The following is a 24836-nucleotide window of genomic DNA, read 5'->3' as shown; positions in this document are numbered from 1 at the left end:
AAAAAAAGCAGAAGTTGCTTTTCACCACAGGACTCTGCTGTCAGGCAGCACATCATCCTGCAACATGGTCCTGAAGATGCCAACGCGAGAGAACGGCTGAGGGTATATCAGCAGAGAGGCCTCTGCTCATCACTGCCAGCGAGCAAGCACTTCCGAGCTTCTAGCTGCTATGATGGGTTCCAGGTCTGGGCTCTTTTCTGGAAGTGCCTGAGACTTATTGCCTCAGAAAACACAGGAGTTTGAAGGCAAAATACAACCCATGCACCTCTGAAGACGGAATCCCTGGGTCCAGCTAGGAGCCAGGCATTATTTTGCAGACAGGATTCCACATTTAATTTACTGCCAAAGACTTGAAGATCCACATGTTACATTTTTAAGGATTTGGACAGCACACCACAGGAGCACTCATCTTTGTTCTATATGGCCGGATGCTGTGGAGCCAGACTTATATGTCTGCTGGTTTGCTCTGTGCATGCATTTCCTCCTTGGGACTAAACACCACTCCATGCAGATCTCATTTTTGTTCTTTAAGGATTCCTTTTAATAGCTAATTTTCTGTTTTAATATCTTGCTTGCTAAATGTGTTGAGATAATTAGGTGATAGACCTAGACAATTACTCTGTGGGCAGAGAGAAGACAGCTTCTCATATTTATATAAATACACATGGTTTAAATAAAACACCAACTGCCTGAATTCAGAGCCCATATAAAACGGGCCACTTGGGAAGCTGTTGGGTTGCACTGGCTGTTTGGGCTCATTTTGTGGTTCATTTGTTTGTTTGCTTTTCCACGGGACTGAATATGCAATTCAGTCCACAGATGAAAAAAAAAACTGGAGTCTTGGATAGACTGGGCAGGCTGGAAGTCAAGACAGGCAACAACCTGAGAGTAGGTTGGAGGACAATGGCTTAGTTGGGGCTCTATAAATAGGGCAGATCTGATTCCCTTCCCGAGAGGATTAAGAGCCTAGCTGTTTATGATCTCCTTTAGCATTTGTCTTATGTCAACCCTTACCTCTTGTGCATTCTGCTTCTTACCCCACAGGACTCCAGCCTGGAGATCCTGCCATTGTCTACCTCTTCTCTGCCCTCTGAAGTATAAGATGCAGCGTGCTAGGTAGGAGCTTCTGTAACTAAGAGCCATAGACCTCTCCAACACCAGGGATTCTGTGGGCTTCTTTCCCAGGAAAGACAACAATGCTTGCTCCTCTACCTACAAGGATCGAGTTACATGAAGTCTAGGCACCACTACCACTTTTGTCCTGAATCAACATACCACAAACACACACACACACACTCACATATACACATCATACAAATTAACACGTATACATAAAAATACATACACCATATATACACAGATCAACCTATATACACACACTTCACATATATACATATACATACACACGTACACAGTTATATGCACATACACATGTATACACATACAAATAGATATTTGTACAAACACACATACATATACAAATATACAAATACACATATACACATACATGCAAACATGTATATACACATTCAAATATACACATATACATATATACACATGCAAATACACACATATATATACAAATACACAGATACAGAAACACAAATATACACAAATGTGCATATACAATACCATACATACACAATACATTCAAACATTATATACACAAATATACATACACACATACACATAAAAATATATAAACATTACACACACATACATATACATACACACACAGAGATACACATACATGCACAAACACACACATACACATATGAATATATAAACTTTGCACACACATATACATACAGAACAAAAATATATAAACTTTACACACACATAATACACATACAAACATAAGATATATGTGCATACATACAAATATGCACACATATCTATATATAGCCACATTTACATAATACACAAACACACAGCTTCACATACATATACACATATAGTCACATACACATATATCTACAACCACACACACATACATTCATATATCCACATACACATCACACCTTCACATAACACACACACACAGCATCTCCCTCACCTGTCTAACTGTAACCCTCCTGTCCTCTGTCAGGATAGGGTCCCTACTTTGGGTGTCTCCTTGTCTTAACTGAAATAATGACACTAGAAATAATCCTACATCCAAACAGTCTCATTCTGAGAAACTGGGCAGCCTTGAGGGGCAGCACTCAGTGTGTGCTGAGGAGAGATTCTGCGGGGCCTCTTCTGAGAACACAGGACTTCTTGTCTATGTCCCTACATGTTGATTCACCGTGTGCCGCTTCTTTGCTTCTCAAGAACTTTTGTTTCCCCACTACATCATTAAGTTATCAAGGCATCAGATGGTCGATAAAGATTTGTAGCTTTGCTTTAATTGTTGGTTTTTCTTGGTGGATTCAGAATCACATTTAGTCACTATTTCCAGAGTCACAACATGTTCCCAAGGTTAAATAAATGCTTTTGCAACAGCCAAAATTTAATATACACGTGTTGGTCAAAATTTAATACTACTTGGAGGAACACAGAGGCCTCTTCTGCAGAAGGAAATTTCCATGTAAAAGATGCAAAGGTTTGCTCATGCTGTGCTTCTTTATGGATGCATCTCTCAAAGAACAAGCTTTGTCAGGTGCAAAAGGTCCACAAGGTTCGACTTACCACTCGTATCTTCTCATCCTTGTGCAATTACAGGGGTGTACAACCCACAGCAGGGCAGCGTGGCTATGATCCCATCTGAAAGCAGGAACTGAAGCAGCTCCTCCTGCTACCCAGCAAGGGTTGGCCAGGCTTCATGTGCCAGACCTACACCAGAGCCGCAGGAATCTGACTTTCTGTGGCCAGAAGTCTCCAGATGTAATTCGACGAATATGGGAAAGGTGTGGTTCCTAAGGTCTCAAGGCTGGGGCTGGGGAGGCTGTGCTGTCTCCTGGGGGTCCTGATGTGCCACCTCTCCAATCCTTCCTCAGAGTCACCTGTTGGACTGGTGCTCTGAGGGCTGTAGATGAGAAATGTTGGGATGACCCTGAATGAGCATCTTTTTCTCCTACTCTGGACAGTGACTCCCATCTGTTGTCAAACTTCCGGTCATCTCTGACCAGCTTCAGGGGCTGAAGTGATGGCTGATATCAAACACCTGACTGGCAAGATTCATGCTGGTCACAGGCATGGTGCCGTGAGAGGCAGTTGTCAAAACAAAAAGTAATTTAGAATTCTGGAGAAATAAGACACTCAAGGTCCTGCTATCAACATTTATCCTTCAAGTTCATCTTGAAGCCCTTGACCTGAAGCACCTCAGAATGGGACTCTCTTTGGAAACAGTCTATAAGGTGGTGAAGGTAAAGTAAGGACACGTGGGGAGGCCCTAAGTTGGTCTGAACAGTATTTATGTAAGAGCAGGAAGTCCAGACATAGAAGACGACATATATATAGGACACAGGGTGAGGGCAGTGTGACAGTAAAAGTCTTCCAGCAGCCGGAGAGTGGCCCAGGGCAGACTAGTGTCAGAAGGAAACAAGCGGTATGTATACCCCATCAGGGCCTCCAGAGCTGTGAGCCAGTCATGTCTACCCTGTGAGCCCACAAGGATTGTCCCATCTGTTACAGCGGCCACAGTCTTATAGCTCACATGGTGTGAACTGGTACGACCCTTTAATGCAGTTCCTCATGTTGTGGTCATCCCCAACCAAAAACTTATTTTCATTGCTGCTTCAGAACTGTAATTTTGCTACTGTTATGAATAATAATGTAAACATTTGTGTTTTCCGGTCATTTTAAGCAACCTCTGTGAAAGGGTAGTTTCACCTCTGTGAAAGTGGAATACTTCCACTGAGTATTCCAAAAGTCCACAGGTCTTCAGAAAGCTCTTTCCAGTAGGGATTATTGGACTCCTCTCGTCTAGCCAAGGCCCAAGGTTACAAATTGCCTCCTGAAAGGACCCTGAAAGGCCTCATGAGACGGAAGTCTTCATAAACTTTAACACTGGTGACTCGTGAGACAGGCAGTTCTGATGGGCGTGGGGGAGGCTAAAGAACGGGAGTGTCTCCTGGTAGTTTCTTCTTCATCTTTCTCTTGGGATTCTAGGTGACATTCATGGTGTCTTGGTCCCCAGAAACCGGTCACAGTAGGACTCAGTGTGTGATTTGGCCATGAGATTCACAGAAAGATGAGCCACCTCCAGGCAAGTGACACAGCCACAGTGCACGCTCTCTAGTCATTCTCTCAATCTCCTGTGATGTTTTCTAGTGTGTGCTGAGCTCTAGACTGATGGGGACCCATGCTGGATCATGTGTCTCCAACATAAGTGTTCTGTTTTTATGACAAACACCCAAGAAAAACCAAATCAAAAGAAGAAAGGTTTGTTTTGGTTCACAGTTTCAAAGGTTTCGAGCCATGGCCATGTGATTCCATTGTTCCTGGGCTGTGATGAGGGTGAGTGGCACTCATGGTAGAAAGAGCTGCTCACATCATGATACCCAGGAAAAGGAGAATGTGAGAAAAGTGCCAAGAAAAAAATACCCACTAAGATAGTCCCCTAGAGATCCATTCAGGGACAAAGACTTTAGCAATGGCCCTTAGGAGACATTTCAGATCCAAACTGTAGCATGTCTTGTTGGAGGGAAGCCACTTGTTGGTCCCCGGCTACTTAGCCAGAAATAATCGCACAGAAACTATATTATTTAAATCACTGCTTGGCCCATTAGCTCTAGCTTCTTATTGGCTAACTCTTATATTTTAATTAACCCATCTCCATTAATCTGTGTATTGCCACGTGGCAGTGGCTTACCAGGTACAGTTCTGGCATCTGTCTCCTGGCGGGACTACATGGCTTCTCACTGACTCTGCCTTCTTTCTCCCAGCATTTAGTTTGGTTTTCCCTGCCTACCTAAGTTCTGCCCTATCAACATGCCAAGGCAGTTTCTTTATTGACCAATTCTTTATTCACAGCACACAGAGGGGAATCCCACATTAATGTCTGGATCCTATCTCTGAAGTTCAACCTGTGGCAGCATAGGATATGACCGAATCCAGATGTTTCAGCCATAACCCAGGACTGGTAGGTGATCCCAGGGACCTGTGTGCATACAGAACATGGAAACCAGAGAGGTGGAGAGGACCCATGTTCCTCTCTGAGTCTAGCCTACAAGAGTCTTTCTCACTCATCGCTCCTGACATTGGCTGCAGGCCTTGGTCCAGCAAGACAGGGGCTGGCATCTTTGATCAGCTCTAGAACACCCAGGTTACGATGCTGCCTGTTTGGGCACTGTTTGCACTGTGAATGAGCAGGGCCTGGCCTCTGAGCTGTCATCTGAGTTTGGATCCATATGTATAGTTGGTCTTAACTCTCCCATTATTTGAGTTCACACCACAGCGACATTAGGGATCTGGGGACTCTTCCCTTAGACCACAGGACCATTTGTCTTCCAGAAGGTCAGAGGCTGATGAAAGCTGTATCTTGTAAGGAGAGAGAATTAGTTGAGATCCAGCAATCTCAGGGAAGTTGGTATAAGTGTTCTCAGTCACCAGATGAGACTGGCCAGCAGGACGAAACCTGGACTCCTGTGGAAGATACTGAGCAGGCACTGGGGAGGGTCTCTCATCTTTCTAGTCTTCATGCTCCTCCTGGCAGATGAGAGCCATTCATGCAGCTTCACTCACATCTGCCAATGGTCTCTGTGTGCAAGTTTGGCCATGGGCTCTGGGTTCTATTGTCTGTAAGTCAGAACCATTGAACTGGACAGCTGGGGCTGCAACCCTGGTCCTGCTGTCATCAGTACAAGTCTGGCTATCATCACTATGTGTCCTCCACAAGCCACAGGAACCTTTGGTGAGGAGCAGACAATGGGGTGTGGTGAGGAAGGCACTTAACATAACAAAGGCCCCCAGTATAGATTCCCCCACCCCTGTGAGTTTGGGACTGACAGATGCTCTTAGCCCTGGCTCTCTCCAACACCAGCCTCTGACAGCCCTTGACAGTATTCTCAGACTTAGAGCAAGGTCCTTCTCTGTCTGCATGAATGCACTTGGAACAGATGCTAGAAAATGGGAGTCAAATGCACCTTTTTATTACTGCTTTTCCCTTTATGTGAGTACCATGTGTGATGTAAGGGATATAACTGCAGGGAAAGTGTTGAAGTCTGATGATAAGTTGAAGCTCGAACCCCACCCAGAGTCTGCTGCTCCTTTGTTTTAGAAAATTAAGAATTAGGGAGCAGAAAATGACATAGTATCCACGTGTGTGCACATACAGAACACACAGCTACATACTTATATAAACAGAAATGCAAATACATGTGTAAGATAGTGCACAAGTTCTCTTCACAAACACTCATCAGCATATCCACATGTGCACACACATTTACACACACACACACACACACACACACACGGACATGGGCAGATACAGTGCTTATGACATGAGTCCACACCACATACAGCAGTCTTCACAATGACAATTGTGGGCGATTCATTTAGCCAATGGCATTGGGAGGTGATTTGCCAGGGGTGTGGTTTTCTCTAAACAGATAAGAACTGAGGTCAGTGGGAGTTAGGGGAAGAGGGGGATCATGCGCACTCTCGCTTGGACATGGAAGGCTTCCTGATGCACTGTTTGGTGACCTGGTCCAGAGCTTTCTCCATCCTTCCATGGTGGACGAAGAGGCAACGGCATCACTTCCCGCTGTATTTGTGTATTTTTTCCCTATTTCATAAATAAGTTTTCTTCCCAAGTATCCATGGATTTCTCACAATAGATAGTGGCAAGGTCATTGAGGATAAGCATTTGACAGACATGGACACTGAGACACAAGCTCAGGCCTTCCCAGGGGCCCATCCGGGGAAGTATTAAGGTTTGGATCTGCATTCTATTTGCTTCATACCCTCTGGACTTTCTTTAGGAGAGCTGTGCCTAGAGACAGGTATTTTCCATTATCTGTGCTGCATGGAAATACCTGTGTGTCCTTTCTGGGGATAGATAAATAAGCCGTGACTTGGATTCAAATGGAAACATGATGCCAGGGGTATAAAGAACATAAATCAACATGAATAAATTTCAGCAGCATACATCAGACAGGAAGATGTGCTAACATGAGAACAGACTGTTGCTTCTACATAAGTCCAACTTCCACACTCGGGCTGAGGAGGACTTTGGGGCATCGTCATTCTAGGCCTGAATCAAGAGGCTGGAAGTGTGTTGAATTGTGTAGAGACCCTGAGAATACAAAGTCTTCAAAATCAGAAAGAATACGGTACTAATGCCTCTCAAGTTGTTTATTAAACAGCATGTAGCCATAAGCCTGTCAGAAATATATGGACATGGGTACAATGACTGTGTGTTATTCAAGACAGGTCAGATGAGAGCTGGAAATCCTATGCTTATAAAGGTTAGAGGCCCATGTATAACCCTTAGAAACACCATCCAAGTGGTCAAAACTGGCGGGTTTACTTTCTTGATTCAGGTATGGCTGCCTGCGTGTTTCCATGCAGCAAGGTAGCTCAGAGCGTAGTCTGATAACTGCATCTGAGGCTCATTTATGTCTTGTGCAGTACTTCTCAACCTTCCTCATGCTGTGACCTTTTAATAAGGTTCCTCATGTTATGGTGACCCCCCTAACCATAAAATTATTTTCATTTTTACTTCATAACTGCAATTGTACTACTGTTATGAATTGCAATGTAAAAGTCTGTGTTTTCTAATGGTCTTAGATGACCCCTGTGAAAGGGTGGTTCAGCCCCCAAAGGTTGAGAACCACTGACCTAAGGTGAGTGGCATGTCAGGGACCAGTCATTGGACTGTTCCCTGCAGGCAGACACAGGCCATGTAGGTTTTTTTGAGCTTGGTCCTCTCCATGACAACTTGTGACATCACATATAAAGCTATGTATTTGGGAGGCTCTGGACTATGAATCAGCAGGTGTCCCTTGAATTAAGTCTGCATAAAACTATAGTTTCTGAGATGCTGTTCTCATGTGCTGTAGCCTCCATCGTTTAACTTACGGAAGTAAACAACTTAGAAAGTGCCTTTAACTTTTAAAGAGAAAAGAAATAGGGAACTCCAAGAAAGGCTCCATTTCTAGCTGCCTGGTGGAATACTTCCCAGCCCTAAAGATGGAAGGAATGAAGAGTTAACACATATACCTACCCATCTATCCATTCATTAACATGTCTAGCTACTCATCCATATCCCCACTCATTCTTCCTCCCACTCAATCATTGACTTGCCAGTCCATCTATCCCCCTCTCCTCCCTCTCTTCATCCACCCATTCATAAAGCATGTCAGTCTGCATAGCCACATGAGCATGTGTGGATCCATCCATCTGATTACCACCTATCCAACAAAGATCTACTGAGAATGGATTAGGAGTACACACTAGGCTGGTTACCCCAGACAGACATGGATCCTATCTTTATGACTGTTCAACCTGAGAGACTTACAAGATCACAACCTATTTTTTTTTAATGTCCCAGTTATAAAAAGCAGAGGTCAGGAGTCACATGACTAGTTTAGTGTTACCATGTATTGGTGGCAAAGCCACATGTATTGGTGGCAAAGCTAAGTGTTCCAAAACGTCTTTCGTGACTCTTTCCTCAGCACGTCATACTCTGTGATCCATGTAGGGTCAGACAGATTTGTAAATGTCTGTGAAGACTAATGGACTTCCTAGCACTTCCCAAACATTGGCTTCATGGCCCTGTACTCTGAAATTCCAGTTCACCATAGTTTAAACTTCCTACAACCAACCATAGTCCAAAAATATTAAATACAGTTATAAATATTAATTTATTAGTCTTAAATTGTGCAGTGTTTTGGAAAGTGTGAGGGAATCTTGCACTGCACAGCACTGTCCCCCTCTGAGATGTGGCTGAGCATCCTGTTCAGCATACTCAGGCTGTATATGCTACCTGCAACCATTTCAGTTATCTGAGCAACCTCTTATGTACCCAGGGCTTGTATTGAAGTCACCCCCCATCACTCTTAACTGTGATCACAAAGCAGAAGGTCACAATGCTAGTGCCCAGGATAGGACAAAGAGAAGCCAAATGCTTCTTTTAGACAAAATGGAGAAAGTTTTCAATTTAAGATAAAAAAAAATTGTATGTTGGGTTGGTACGATCTATAGCAGGACAGATCTTCTGTGCATGGAATTAGGAAGAAACACAAAGAAAATCAAGTTCATTGTGCTGACATACTTCCGTTTAGCTACAGTGTGTGCTGGTGGACAGTCGTGCAAACCTTAGTCCTGGAACACACACTCCCATGGGGATACGTGGGTGTCACTACCATTTGCTAGATTTTCAAACAAGTTTAGGGAACTAAAACTTACCCCTTGATGTCAATGTGTTCTTAACTTTTTTTATTTCTGGGACAGAGTGTTATGCTGTCTTTATGCCTTTACCTCCACAGTGCTGGGATTAGAAGCATGAAGCAGCATACCAGTTTATATCCTGATGAATTTCAAACCCCAGGCTTTGTTCTTGATAGGCATGCACTCTGTCAACTGAGCTACTTCCCCCACCTAAAGACAGTTTTTATTTGAGATACCAAGCTTTCCCTGCAAATGTTTCTTGGTGCCGGTGCCTGTGCCTGGTGGGGCTCTAAGTGTGTGATTGAGTGCTTGCTAGGTCCCCCCCCCAAACATGGCTCATGATACCCAGGGTGTGTTTGGAGAGCTTGGAAATCCAACTGAGAGGACAGAGTCTCTGGGCTTGCAGACTGAAACTGTGCCTTGACCCCAATGAGAGTGCTGCTGTCTCGATGAGAGACACCCAGAAGAGAAGCATGACCTAAGTGGGGAGTGGCTGTTCTCAGAAGGGACCTGAAGACAGGAGACAAAGCTACTCAGGACATGGTAACCATCTTGTACCTGCACCGTGTTCTAAGAGACCTATGGAGGGCTTTTTTTGTAGGGGCATCAACCCTATACTATGTTCATTTGTGTTGCAGAAGATGGTGTGGCTAAGGTCCTCATGGGATCTCGGACAGGGCTCTGAGGCATTACAGTGTCCCAGTGGTTTCCAGTGATTATGCGTAGGGGCCCAAATTAAGTGCCGTCCTGAGTAAAGAGGCTTCAAGGGTGCATCACTGGGTCCCCTTTGGGGAAGCTGCTAGCATACAATGAGTTACTGTGGACAGTGTGCTCCCTTTTCAAGGCAGCAACTTGACCACCACCTTGACACCCCCTGTTGGAAACACTGAGCAATAAGTGTCTACAAAAGGGCCGGTGTGGCCTGAGCGGAGCTCTCAGGGGGTCTTGTGGGCACATTGAGGCAAAACAAGATAAAGCCTGTGTAAGTTTAGAGGTCTCAAGTGGGGACTAAGGGCACCATTGAGGGTTTCTTCCCACAGGCTTCTATGCTTACATCAGGAAACGGAAAATGTACAGAGAACACTTTGATGACCTTGCTTAAGGTCCCACATCCTCACTCTGATGCGATATCTATGGAAAATTTCCATTCAGCCTCCAATATTAGAAAACAAGTCAATGCTAACTCCTTTCCACCCAGGGTCTTAATTCTGGAAAACAGGCAACTCCGGACACAGATATTTGCAGAACCTTCCAATTTGTCTGTTTTTCCATCTCTTCTTCACATCTCTTCCCCTACCTGATCCTTTAAATCCTGGTAAATTCCTGGCAACTCACAGAGGATTAAGTCACCCTAATTTCGGGAGCCTATCAAGTTCAGAAGAGATGTGTAAGTGTGACCCCTAGTGGCTGCAGAGGAGACAGCAATGTAAGTACCACCCAGAGGCTGAGATCCTGCTGGGGTGATCCACTGCACCCTCCTCTCACAGCCAGGACCAGGACTTCAGTGAGCTTCAAGTTATTCTGGACACTCCGCTATCCGCAAAATTTCCTGCTAACATTCTTATGGACCAGGCTCAGCACAGGCAATCTCCCTGAAAAATCCTGTAGCCCATTTTCATTCATTCTGGTCTTTCCTTCCTCCCTGTACAAGTAGACCATTGGGGAGTCTCAGGAAGTCCTTTTTAGTCCCCACTACCAGGAGAAAATGCCTGTTACTCAAGAGGCAACTTCTATGTAAACCTGAATGGAGTCAGTGGCAGAAGACAAATGTATCCTTTGCTTGGGGCTCAGTTCTTAGTGTTCGGAGAACAAAGGCACATTAGAGAGCCCCAACAGAGCTCCTAGAGATGGGTGTGGCTATGGCTGTGGTTTAACTATGGACTGTTTAGGACTGTTGCAAACCAGCCATATCTCTCCTGGGCAAATGCAGATGGCTATTAGGAGCATATTTGCCCCCAGTTGCTAAAGATCTCCCCTTACAGGCAAAGGACACAAACAGACATCATCCAGAAGGAGATGTGCCCAGATGTGTGGGAATCAGTGTCAGTAACAGTCCCCTCTGGACGACAAACAGTGTGGGAGGACCAAGGCTGGGGTGGAGGAAGGATGCTCTGCGGTGGCATGGACTTCCTCCCACTTTTCAAAGCAGGGGAGTTTTATAAGAGGAAAGACAAAGGACAGTTGTCTGGGGCTGGTGACAATGTGCCATCAGAGAGATGGTGTCCTGGATATGCTCTGGGAGCCACAGAAGTCAAAGGAGAGTAGAGGCTGGCCTGAAGGTGCCAAAGATGTCCAGGAAGGTGGAATTTGAGGAGAACGCCCTTAGCCTTGGTGGACCTCGGTAGCTCTCACCTCACACTGGACATGGTACAGGACATGTTGCTGTGGTGGTTAAAAATCTCCTATCTGCATGTAGTGAGTTCAGCCTTTCTAATGACTCCTCAGGTCTCCTCTCAGTGTGGCCACCCTGTATCCACAGAGGGCCAAATGCCTCTGGACCTAACATCAGAACCAGCAGCTCAGTGGAGGGTGTGCTGGGCGAAAAGAGCTGGCTGGGCCTTTTCCTCAGATCTCATAGCACATGTTACAAGGCTGATGAGAAGCCTTTTCTGCCACTTCCGGCCCTCTCCTCAGCTCCGAAGAACAGTGAGAGATTTCAGTATAAAACCTCCATCTGCCTCTAGAAACCACACCTTCGAACACATCTCCCAAACAGCCCAGATGTCCTCTGATTAGCTCTGCCAGGCCCAGGGGCGGGAGACCAGTGGATGGGTAGCAGATTAGGAATGGAATTCACACATGTGCGTATACCCACATCCTGCCCTCTAACACGATTACAGTGACCTGTAGGAATCTGGTCAATCTTGGCAGAGGACAAACATGATAGATGAGGCTACCTCCTTAGCCTCTGTGATTGACACCCTGGTATCCTACACTGGGTTCTTGGTTAGGGCTAATTTAAGCCAATCCTCCTATGAATTTGTCAGGGAAACCAAGAAAGCTCAGATCCTGGCCCCAAAGGTTGTTCTGGGGATGGGAGGAGCACTGTGGTGCAAGGAGACCTGACCCCTGGGCGACTTTGTAGTGGTGCGTCTCCTCAAAGGAGAGGGGCTAGAACTCCTGGTGGGGCTACAAGGGTCAGTACGGCTCCTGTGCACCCGTGTTCTCTAACTGGGGAGTTGTTTACACACTTCTTTTCAAAAGCCTGTTAACAGTTAGGGAAAAGCACAGCCTCAAGCAAATATCATCAGCTCACACACGTGTTCCTATGCACAAGCACTCCCTCGTGCACATGTGTGCACATGTACACAGGGTTATATCCAGCAGCCACCATCTTTCCTTTTCAAAAATCATACATATTTCATTAAGTTTCATGCAGAATGTCTTCTGATTTATGGTAATTGTCAACAAAAGCAAAAACACAGACAGTTTTAACCCTGCAATAGCGAGGAGTTAACGGGCATGGAATTATGCTCTTTTCTCTTCCTTTACAGAGGGGAGGAAGCTTAGAAACACTCCATCATATCAACCTCTGGGGGCTCCCATGCAGAGAGGGTATTGTCACCCTAATTGTGGTGCAGTGTGTGGTGGATCCATACAGAGTATCGCCCGGGCAGCCCATGAGCTAAAGCCTGGAGGACTTTGACTATGACTCATTTCCATATCAAACCCAATTTAGATGAAACGTCTTGGTTTAAATAAAAAAACTGTGCATCAATAGCCCTTGATTAGATTTTCATCTCTCGAGCAGACAAATATGAATATTTATTACCATGAATGCAGATTTTTCTCTTTTTTATTTCTCTGATCTTGAATGTTATCCATTACTAATTTTTATGAAAATTTGGGCAACATAATGTTTTCACATAAACTGACAGTTCTTGAGATAACCCTGTTATTGTCTGGTTGAAAGTGACAGCTTCCGCTCATTCATGTGTTAACGAGGGATTAAATATTGTTTTTCATTCCCATAATCTAGGATGGACTGGAAATTAAAAATTGAACATTGTATATTAGCAGGGCTTTGAGAACCAGAATTTGTTTGCATTCACTTAGGGAAGATCTGGAAATTAACAGCTTAACAATCAATTCCTCTTATGCTGCTGCCGAAGGCGGCTTCATAAAGCATTGCTGACATTTCTCAAAGAATTCATTCCTCTACCTATGGCACCCAAATGAAAAGACTTCCACCAGCCAATAAACCACCAGGAACAAGACAACCCTTGCTCAAAAAAGTAAAACCACAACATAATTTTTACTGCCTTTATGTCAAGACTATTCCCACCCCCTTGTCTGCCAGGACAAACTGGCTGCCCCAGGGGTGTCCTGGTCCACATCATGGTCATCCTATCTGTGGGAAGCAGTAAATATTGTCACCTATCTCCACTAGAAGTTGCCCAAGGAGTGGGCCTGCTCCTGAAAGGTGCTCTTTCCACCAGTGCAATGTCACCAGCAGCTACACCTCAGCTGGTGGCATTGTAATGAGACTTTTCTCTTATTGTTATGGCTGGATGGCCATGATGGAAATGTGGATTTGATAGCATCTGGGATTTTAAAAATCTCACTGTAGTTTTAAAATATATTCTAAATTCCATTGATCCATCTACATATTGCCACGCTCTTTCTTTGCCTGGTCCCTGTGCTTGGTGCTCCTTCCCCAGCCTTGCCTTGCCTTGCCTTCCGTCCCCTGTCCTCCCCTTCTTAACTCCCTCTTGCCCCCTCATCCTGTAGGATGGCACCACCTTCTTCTCCTTGCCCCGCTGTACCAGTCACTTGGTTAAAATAGCATCTTCCTGTTCATCCTTCTGCCTATCCATGCATCTACTCATCCCTCAATCCATTCATTCATCCACCCATCCATCCATCAGTTCACCTACCTACACCTATCTGCCCACCTTCCATTCACCTACCTACCCTCCCAACCACTCATCCTTTACCTGCTCCTTCATCCACCCACTGACCCATCAACCCATCTATCTACCTACTTACTCATCTTTTCATCTGCTCACCCACCAGCCGGTCACCCATTCACCTGTCTGTCTACTCATTCACCATCAGTCCATCCACCCACTCACCCAACAACCCATCATCCCCTTGTCTACCAATCTACCCTCTGAAACATCCATGTACCTACTCATCCATCTATGCATTTACCCACCCCATCCAACTATCCGTTCATCCACTCACACCCAAATCCTTAACTAATCCATCAATATACCCATTTATCTATTGATTTACTCATCCATCTGACCACCTACCTACCCATCTAATCATCCATCCATCCATCCATCCATCCATCCATCCATCCATCCATCCACTTACCTATCTTTCCTGATTTCCTTGGTACTATTTCATGTGTTTTAATTTATTCTTTAGTATGGTAAAGGAAAATATCATAGACATATTTCTCAGAAGCTACCTTGCTCAAGCACTTCCTTTTGGAAGTACTAAACATTTTTAGGTTAGATGTGTTCATGGTCAATATGGTGACTAAATGATGTTCCTCCAAAACCCATATGTGAACCTCTGATCTGAAGGTCTCTCAGAATGTGGCTGTATTTCGAGAGAATGTCTTCTAGAGGGCATCAGGGTAAAATGTGATAGGCTCTTATTAATGGAACTTTTACCCTATAAGAAGGGGTTAGGATTCTGTTATATACAAAGGAATGACTATTTGAGGATGTGAGGGAGAAGTCCTCTTTGAGCAAGGAGAGAAGCCTCACAGGACCTGTGGGAACCTCTCTACGTCATTCTTAGATTTCAGCCCCCAGGGTTGGGCAAGAGTGAGTCTTATTAGGCCCCCATCTGTGAACAGGGCTGAGCTGTCACCATTTGGACCTGTCCTTGGTAAGATGGGTGAGAAAGGGAGCAAGACACTTCACCCATAGACTTTGATAGTTTCAAGTAAAATTGAGAAGCATATGATTTCAATTAATTGTTTCAATTTTTATCAGTTTACAAAGAATTGGGCTTTATGATAGTATCTTAAAACAGAAATTGCTTTTGTTGTTTCTTCCCCACCTCCTGCTTTTCCTCCCCTCCCTTTGTGACATCCTACTGTTAGAGCTTCCTTTGTATTTTATCTTGTGTGCACTGATGATTTTTAGGTTCAATAGGACACATGCTTAGGTCTGTAGCAGGTATGTTTGTTAGAGAATGACAAGTTGGAAAAACAAGATCCAATTCGAATTTAGAGCTACTTAAGAAATGTAGGCACACTTTATTCCCAAGAGAGAAAGGTTCGGCTGTAGGCCAACCAGCCGCTGATACTGCCATTTCTAAACAGAACAGGGGCATCTCTGACTTCTGCATACTATGGGTTGATTCATATCATTCAAAAAAATGCTTCAACCCTATCTTTCTGTACCTAAATCTGTGTGGAAGTAAGTCCTTGGCATATGTAATCACATTACAATGAAGTCATATGAGGTAGACTAGATCCTAAATCCAAAACATAGATTTTTCTTAACAAGTAGGGGCATAGATACACAGATGACCATGTAGCAAAAGAGGCAGAGCTTGGGAATGTTTTGCCACAAGCCAATGAGTGGTGTATAAATTACTTTTCTCATAGCTGTAACAAAACACTTGTTGGAGACAACATAAAGAGAGGCAGGAGTTTCTTTCAGCTCATGGTTTCTAGACATTCAGGTCCTGGTCACTGGATATGGGCCTGAAGTGGAAATGAACATCAAAGTAACAGGTGCATACAGCCAAGCCAGCTCTTCACCTAATGATGCCCAGGAAAGGGCCAGGTTCTTCCCATTTCCCCTTACCTGGCCCCACAATCCACAGCTCCAGCTCGTCTCAACACTCCATTCAAGTTTGGACTTTATGAGCAGATCAACTCATTGTCCATTGATTAGATCACAACCCTCATGATCTAAGCTCATGAACACAATGAGAGATGCACCACAGGTCTCCTAGGAACCCCTCGAGCTAGTCAATTTTGACATCAAGAGGATTGCAAATCTCAGAAGGTGGGTTCTCCCTGGAGACTTCAGCGGAAGTGGGGCCCCTCCACACTGGACTTCTAATTTCCAAGACTGTGGGAGTAGTTTTCTGCTGGAAGACTCCATCTAGGTTGTGGTGCTTTGCTTAGCGTTCCTGGGGCCCTGACACCCAGACATCAATGCTGTGCTGTTGGGAAACAGAAGTCACAAAGCAGCTCTTGGGTCAAAGTGATCTTCCAGTTGTAGGAGACCCTGGAGACAGGCAAGCACAGCCATGAATGAGCAGAATAGGGTAGGAGAGTAATTTATGGAGCAGATAGAATATCAAGGTTTATTAATAAGTAAGTTCCTATCTTCTGTAGCTACCTGTATGAGGGTAGAGTCTGTTGGAATTAGAGTCCAGGAGGTTGACATGTGAGGCCATACTGGGCCCCAGGGGTCCTAGTACAAGCAGCTGTGGAGAAACAGGCCCTGCCGTATTGTGGTGTTTTCTTGTCTCTATTTTCTAAACACAGAGGGGCAAGTCTGGGGTTTTGCCATCGAGACTATGTTCCTATTGGCAGGCCATACCAGCTAGATAAGAACTGATGTGTGCCCATGTGCAGTGAAGGGTGTGCAGCTTTGCTAGGGGCAGGTGAAGCAATGATACGCTAGAGCCAGGTCCTACATTACTTCTGTGTGGGGTGCCCTTCTCAGTGACAGCTACTGACTATTTAGGTAAGCACACAACAGCTTGTTTATTGAAGAGCACACACCAGTTTGCAGAAGACCTTGCAGCGGCATGCCCCCATATCTTGTAGGGCAAGATGATCTCTTCACCAGTGTGCAGTGGGCAGTGAGCAGGCAGTGTGAGTGGGTGATGTGGTTCAGGGTCTGTGACTTCCTTTCTTCTCTGTACACAGTTCCAGGCTTCCCAGACAGAAGCATCACAGGAGGATTCCAGAACACTGTGGACGGAGTACTTGCCATCCATCCAGGCCTCAGTTTGTTAAAGGAAAACTAACTGCTGCTCCCAAGCTCACAGCCTCCGTGGAATCACAGGAGCCAGGAGCCATACTGACCATGAAGACATTGGCCAATTTGCCCCCTCTGCTTCTCAAGGGGAAAAGGGGAAAAGATGTCACCCTCAGGCCCAGCAGGCAGTAAGTCATATCTCTGTATTTGAAATATACATTATGTATATTTTTATAAAATATACACGAAAATGTTAGGAAAGAACAAGGAGTGGGTGGGTAACCACCATCAGATGTGACTTACTTCATTTTACGTGACTATTTACCTTGATATTGAATAAAAATTGAATTTGTTACTATGGCAACTGCTACATCATATGGTTGCTCTCTACCTCTGAGTCACAGTGGAGCATGAAAGACTCATGAGACACTGGGAGCTTGGTGCACTCTGTGGTGGTTCTGGAAAGAAAGGAATTCACAATGAGTTCATATTTGCCCATACAGCAAGTACAGGTAATTGTGTGGGACACGTTCGGGTGCAGTTTTCTTTACCATGTGGAGCAGTGGGGCTGCAGGTGAGTAGCTATGGTCCTCAGGTCTGTCAAATCAAAGCTGAGCATCAGACCCAGAGCCGAGCCCAGGGACCCAGGGATGGGCTGTTGGAAACCTCAGCTTCTGTCTGTCTAGACTGCTCACCACTCATGGGGGCTGTGGAGGAGCTGGGCATAGAAAAGAGAGATGGGGCCTTAGATATTTAATGCAATTTCATGCAGATTTTCCTTTTCAAACACAAATTAGGAGTACTGACAAGTCAACAGTCTTTTCTCAGGCCTATGCACTTTTGCATTTAAGAGAAAAAAAAATCCTCTTCCTTTGTCAAGAAATGCAGATTAGAATAAAATGAAGCGGATGTTCATAGAATGGCAATGAGAACAGCGCAGCAGCTGAAAAAGAAGCACTCCTAGCCCCCTAGTCCCAGAGGGCAGCTCTGGCTCCTTCGCTGTCCCCCATCCCTAGCCAAATCTAGGTCCAATATCTGCTCCCAAAGCCAAAAACTGGGAACTTTCAGTGGGGAGTAGAAGGGACTTCTGGTAGGGACCTTTAGCAATGCCCTGGGGTCTGCTCTCTTTGGGGATTGACTGCGCAACTTGTGATGCTCATAGCTTCTCAGAAGGCCTGTGTTTCCTAGGGTACAGGACTCTACCATCTGATTGCAAGGTTGTTCTTAGTCTATACATGAACATAGTAAGCCATGGGCTGAAGTAGGGCCCATGCCATGAAGTAACCACACTTTCTTACTTTGCCATAAGGTCACCAGGGACATGTGATCAGACATGACTACAACATCGTCTTGAACCCAGTTTCTGATCTTCACGTAGACACCAACTTCTGTATCTGCCACACCCATCACACCCCACCCATCCTTTTTTCACATACTCTTGAATACATGCTGCTCCCTTGTTTCTTCTGAATACTCACGGGCAGGCTAAGGTTCCAGATGTAGAGAAGAGAGTTCACTAGAGCTACAGTGAGGATGGCCACCCAAGGAGAAGCACCAACTCTATTGCCCAGAACTGGCATTCATGGGCACTCATTCACTCCACATTACAGTACACACTTCCCAGTGACTAAGGGCTGTTAGTGACTCTAATGGCCACAGCACACAAGCCAGGAGCCAAGAGGACCAGCTGGAGGTCATGTTCACTGGATCTGAGCCTGGGATCTAGGAATGTCTGACCTCTGTCCTCATACATATCCACCAGGTCGTAGGCTTGCAGAATCCCCTCCTTCCATCTACAAGCTCAGTGACCATGCTTCTCCTCTCTGTGCAACCACATCTAGGAAGGGCTTCCCTGAGCTGCCTCCCAACATCAGGATATAGTGGCACCCTCCTTACCACAGGCTGTATTGTCTCTGTCAAAGACACCCGATGTTTCTCCTCTTTGATGTCTAGGTGAATCCTTCCCTAATAGCCAGGGATGGTTAACATTGCTTACTGTGCCTTGCCCAGGTACAACATACCCTGTGAGATTGTCACAGATAAATGATGGCTAAAGACCCCCAAGTCACAATGTGTCAGAATCAGTGGGTACCTTGCTGACCTCACATCCCCAGGGCTGCCTGTTCACATTGGTGGTCGCTTACTAATTCATATGTCCTTTTTTAAAAAAAAATTAGATGATATATCATGATACTAAAGACTCAAAGACATTCATGTACTCCTCATAGCATGAATCTCTTGGTTTTGCTAAAGGCCTACAATCTTACATACATAGATTCATGGGGGATCCTACTGGGTGAGGGTTGTGTAGGGATTCTCTGATCCAACTTACAGCACCTTAAATCTATAGTTATTTCAAAGGAAGAACCCAAAATTATACTGAAGAAGAAATTTACAACCTCTAACCCCATGCCAGGATGCCTCTGTTCATATACCAATGTGTCTTCAGAGCAATTATAATTGTCCTCCAGAGGAAAGTGGCTTCATTAATGTGAGCAATGTGAAAAGTTCTCAAGGTATCAGAAATCAGGTTTTGAAATATACCAAAACACCACCCATCCATTCGGGAGGCATGTGTGTGTGGACCACACTACACCATCTATTCAGGAGGCGAGTGTGTGTGCACCACAATACACCATCTATTCGGGAGGCATGTGTGTGTGCACCACACTACACCATCTATTTGGGAGGCGTGTTTGTGTGCACCACAATATACCATCTATTCAGGAGGCATGTGTGTGTGCACCACAATACACCATCTATTCGGGAGGCATGTGTGTGTGCACCACAATACACCATCTATTCGGGAGGCATGTGTGTGTACGCACCACACTACACCATCTTTTCAGGAGGCGTGTGTGTGTTCACCACACTACACCACCTATTCTGGAGGTGTGTTTGTGTGCACCACAATACACCATCTATTTGGGAGGCATGTGTGTGTGCACCACAATACACCATCTATTTGGGAGGTGTGTGCATGTGCACCACAATCTCTTAATGTTTTTAAAGTTTGTTTTGAGATATTTCTATTTGGCTTAAAAGGTTTTAATTCTGCGATCTGTCATCACACGTGTGAATCAACGTGCCTGAAGCACATCTGTGAATGCCATTAGATTTTTAGCAATCACACCCTGCCTTACGTTACAGAGTCGGGAATTAGGAAAATTAGAAATACACTTTAAAAAATCAAAATCAGGCTGACTGAATGAGAGAATTAAAATTAGGAAAAGATATGATTAGCTTTCTAAAGGCCTTCTCAGCTTGAACCCTTTCTTCCCGTTTTGCTACTGTGAATGCTGTCTGCCTGTCCGAGCAGCTTCCAGCCTAGAGCTGGCGAGGGATACACCAATGGAGCATGTGGAGAGCTGGGCTCAAGGCCATGACAGTGATGTCAGACAACTCCAAGGTCCAGGAAGCAGCAGCTTTCAAAGTGGCTGCTGGTTGAGACGAGAGGATTATAGTAGAGAGATGGGAAATGGGAAGCGTGTGGTAGTGCATTGTGCTCCTCTCAGCATTGCTGGCTTGAATCTCAGGAGCAAAGGTGACAAGCATGGCAGAAAGGTAGGACTGAGGTCTGGGGGGAGTCTCCCAGGGAAGAGTCTCCCAGGGAAGAACACATCTACGGGGAAGCACGCAAGTCCTCTCAGAACACGCGGTGCACACTGACTGCCTGTGTGACGTCAGAGCACACGGAATCACAGGGTGAGAAGACAGACTACACCAAGACCATCACTGCAGGCAGATGCTTGGATAGGGAGCACACATGTAGGAGTAGGGAGAAAGCCTGCATTCCTTGGTATTAGGAAAGTGCTGGAGGTCAGAGGCTGTGAGTAGAGTAAGGTGGGCCATTGGAAGGATGACATAGCTTTCCAACCTCCCAGCTCCCCCATCAGTGGCTACATACTGAGTAGGCCACTGTGGAGCCTGAGGCTCAAGGTGGTGAATGACAGTATGGATCATATATGAAAGCAGCCAAGGAAAGCTTGGGAGGAGCTTGAGAGCCAAGTCTCAGTTGGTCAATGGGATTGGCTCTTCCCTACATTATGGCTGTCCTGGAGCAGCTGAAGGTCACACTGCAATAAGGGGTAGGGTATTCAGTATCCAAGTGGCAAAGTCCCAGTTGTTACCTCCCAGGCCATGCTGGGTCTTATCACACACCTGCTGTTGGCTTCCATACTCAATCCAGTTTCTAGGCTTTCTGGAACCAGGTCATACCAATGACCGTGGCCTAACTCTGGGTTGCTCTCAATGGCTGGGTGCCACCATTGCTCCCAGAGGAAGAAATTGAACTGGAAACGTAGGCCAGAACTTGAGCTTGTCCCCATCTAGAGACAAACAACAACATCTAAGCACTCAGTGTCCGGCCTCCACACTGTACTTATTCTCAATGACATGGCCATTGGCCCGCACTTAGATACAGATGGTTCTGGAAGCCCTAAGACACTTGGCGTCTTTCTTCCACTTCACTGACTGCTAAAGAAACAACCAGAGTGTCCTCAGTTGTCACCTGCACTGCTAATCGAGGATGGGCCACCCTGGCTTCAAGAACACACTGAGAAGAGTGACATTTGTCAAGCTCTTAGAATGTCCTTTGAGAAGTTTGTATCGATTATAGGGTACGACTCTCCTGTACTCTGTTGTCAACAACTAAGACATCCCAGGTACTCTGCCCTCTTCAGAGCTCCCTGGAAACCCAGGCCTCTGAGAACAGCCACCAATTAAGCATCACCTGGCTCCCGGAGCCAGAGATCTGATTGCACAATCTGTGAGTCCGTAAGTGGCTCCGCAAGGACAACCCGAGATACAGCAGCGAACACTTCCAAACGGGCACCCATTAATGCTTAATTAACGTTAACGGCAAGTGCTGTGAACTCTGAAATTCCAGACAGGAGAGTACAGGTTGGCTTTGGTCCATGCTGACTTAGGAGTGGCTACGTGCAGCTCCTGGGAGGAACCTCAGCCACTGGGACACGCACAGTTCATGACACTGTCACTCGGCCAAGAGAATGGTCACCAGCAAGCACTGAGAAGACATATCATCCGGTCTGGAAACAGTGAGGCAATGGTCGCACACCAAGGATTTAACAGCATCAAATCACTTCATAGATACATTCATAGCTCTGTGCTTTTGTCCGAACACATGTGTTTAAGTAACAAAAACATGAAATTCATAGGGAAAAATGACTTCCCGGAACATTTTTAATAATTTAGGCAATATAAGACACCATCTTTTTTGGAGTCTTCTGTTTTGTTTAAGTGACAGATTTTTTCTTGGGGAGTTACCCAACTGTGATTTCAAAGGCAGCATAAACAGTTCCATTTCCTACACCATTGGTCAGCATCAATACATTGGGAAGACTGATTTCCCATCAGCTGAGCTGACAAAAGGCTCCTTGGATTAACCACACAATAAACCAAACCTATGCTCCTAGACTTCACCAACCGCCCAGCACTGTGGCACCAGCCGTGAGGATCCCTTGTGAGGATACGCCTTGCACTACTCACCGGCCTGATTCCGGTCTGGAGGATAGTCAGCCCAGATGTCTTCTCCAGTTGGTCTTTGTTGTCAACTGTGAGGGAAAAAAATCAAAAGAAGGTGGTCAGTATAGAAAGAGCATTTGAGAGTGTTCTCTTCTATTAACAAATTCCTGCAAGTAGCTGCTTGGGAAGCCTGACTTACAGAGGCACTATGCTGAGCAACGGGTGGATAGCAGGGACCCTATGCTCCGCTCAGGCGCTGGTCTTCCTCAGCTAAATACCGGTGTATATCCTTTATTATTTTTTTAAATACTTATTTTTTATTTTCTTTTAATTCCGGCCACAGTTTATCCTACCTTCTCTCCTCCCAAGCCCTTTCCCCAAACCCCCTCTGTTCCCACCACCCAATCCATGCCTCCTCCTTTTTGGTCTAGGAAAGGGCAGGTCTTCTGTGAGTGTCAATAAAACGTGGCATATCAAGGTGCAGTGAGACTAAAACCTGCCCATGCTCAATCATACCACGAGGATGCTTGTTCGCCTATGTTCATAGCATCTTTGTGTTTTTGTTGTTTTTTAACTTCCTTTTTACTTATTCTTTGTGTCTTCCACATTGTGCATCTCCATCCCATTCATTTCCCATACCTTCATGCTGCCCTCTGCCCTTGTAGCAAATCCCCTTTCCAAATAAAATTTATTTTATGTGTGTGTAGTGTGGCATAGTGATGCACGCAGTAAACCTTTCCATCCATTTATCTTTACTTGCAAGTGTTCATTGTAGAGAGTCATGGGTCTGGTTCAAGGCCTCTGGTTTCTGCTACACTATCAGTGCTGGGCCCTCAGTGGAACTCCTCTTGTTATCCTGTTTTGCCCTATGTTGTGGAGATCCTGCAGCTTTGGGTCTTCAGGACTGGTTGCTTTACGTGCTTCAGCAGATCACAGATGGAGTGGATGTTGGAGTGGGAAAACACATAATCCTGGTTCTGGGTCTAAGTAGTTACAGAGTTGGGCCGCCCACTAGCTCTGTCTTGTCCTCACTGATAGGGTGAGCTCTCCAGCATTGCCCTGGTGAGCTCACCCTTTGCCGGGAGAAGAAAGAGTGTGGCCAGTTCCCCTGCTTTCATGTCCTTAGGATCAGATTTCCCACACCCACACCTTCAGGGCCAGCTCTACTGGGTTGCCCAGGTACCGCTGTCCTGTACGCTGCAGCAGATGATGGGCAGGGGCTGCTCTCCCACCTGCCTCAGACGCTGATGGGTAGTGGAGTGGGGGAGGGGCATTCCTTTCCTGCCCAGGCCTCCACATGACAGGTGAGTAATGGGGACAACCCTTCCATGCTCACAACACCAGAGCTACCTTACCCACACCTCCACTAATGGGGTTGACTCTACTGTGCTGCCCACTCGAGGTGCAGGGCCTGCTCTCCTGAGTGTGGCCGCTGGTGGTGAGAGGGGGCCAGGGGCAGTTCTCCCACCCTTATGATCTCAGGGCCAGCTCTCCCCTGCCCATGCTGCCATGTGACAAATAAGTAATGGGGACAGTTTTCTCATGCTCTTCTTCAGGGATGGCTCACACACACACCTCTGCCAATAGATTGGCTCTATGGTGCTGCCCCACAAAATGCAGGGCCTGCTCTCCCAAGTGCTGTAGCTGGTGGCAGGCAAGAGTAGCTCTCCTGCCCTTCTGACTCAAGGCCAGCTCTCCCACCTTCCTCAGGCATTGATTGACAGGGGAGGAGGAAGGGCATCTCTCTCCTGCCCGAGCTGACACATGACAGAGGAACAGTAGGGATAGCTCTCTCACGCCCACAACTTCAGGGCTGTCATGCACTTATATGATATATAGATATCATCTTTGAAAGCATGCCATTCTAGGCAGTCTCCAGTTACTGAAGATTTAATGGGAAATTGTATGTAAACAGACTGTACAAGCTGTAAGATCTTATTTTAAAATGGTGTAGTGTATGCATAGGTATATGCCCGTTGAGAAATAACTATTTTGTTAACTAGCACTGCACACATTTTGAAAGGGCTGCCTGTGTGCTTACATCACAGGATCCAGGAGTTATTTTACTCCCTTTTAATCCATGCCCCTATCAGAAACATATGATTTTGTTCCAATAAAACTCTGTGCTCA

At 45.6% G+C, this 24836-nt stretch overlaps 1 protein-coding gene across 1 annotated transcript in view; it reads right to left on the bottom strand.

Annotated features, from left to right (window-relative positions):
- Window positions 1–24836, bottom strand: part of Ptprn2 (protein tyrosine phosphatase, receptor type N2) — a 715776-nt gene that overhangs the window by 221185 nt on the left and 469755 nt on the right. The window contains exon 12 of the mRNA XM_005343678.3: window positions 22731–22795. Within this exon, the coding sequence (XP_005343735.1) occupies window positions 22731–22795 (65 nt within the window). The remainder of the gene's footprint in view (window positions 1–22730; window positions 22796–24836) is intronic.

The sequence above is a fragment of the Microtus ochrogaster genome, chromosome 1, assembly GCF_000317375.1.
Source record: "Microtus ochrogaster isolate Prairie Vole_2 chromosome 1, MicOch1.0, whole genome shotgun sequence".
Taxonomy (NCBI): Eukaryota; Metazoa; Chordata; class Mammalia; order Rodentia; family Cricetidae; genus Microtus; species Microtus ochrogaster.
Note: the sequence above shows the minus strand (reverse complement) of the source record. Positions and strands in the feature narration are given on the sequence as shown.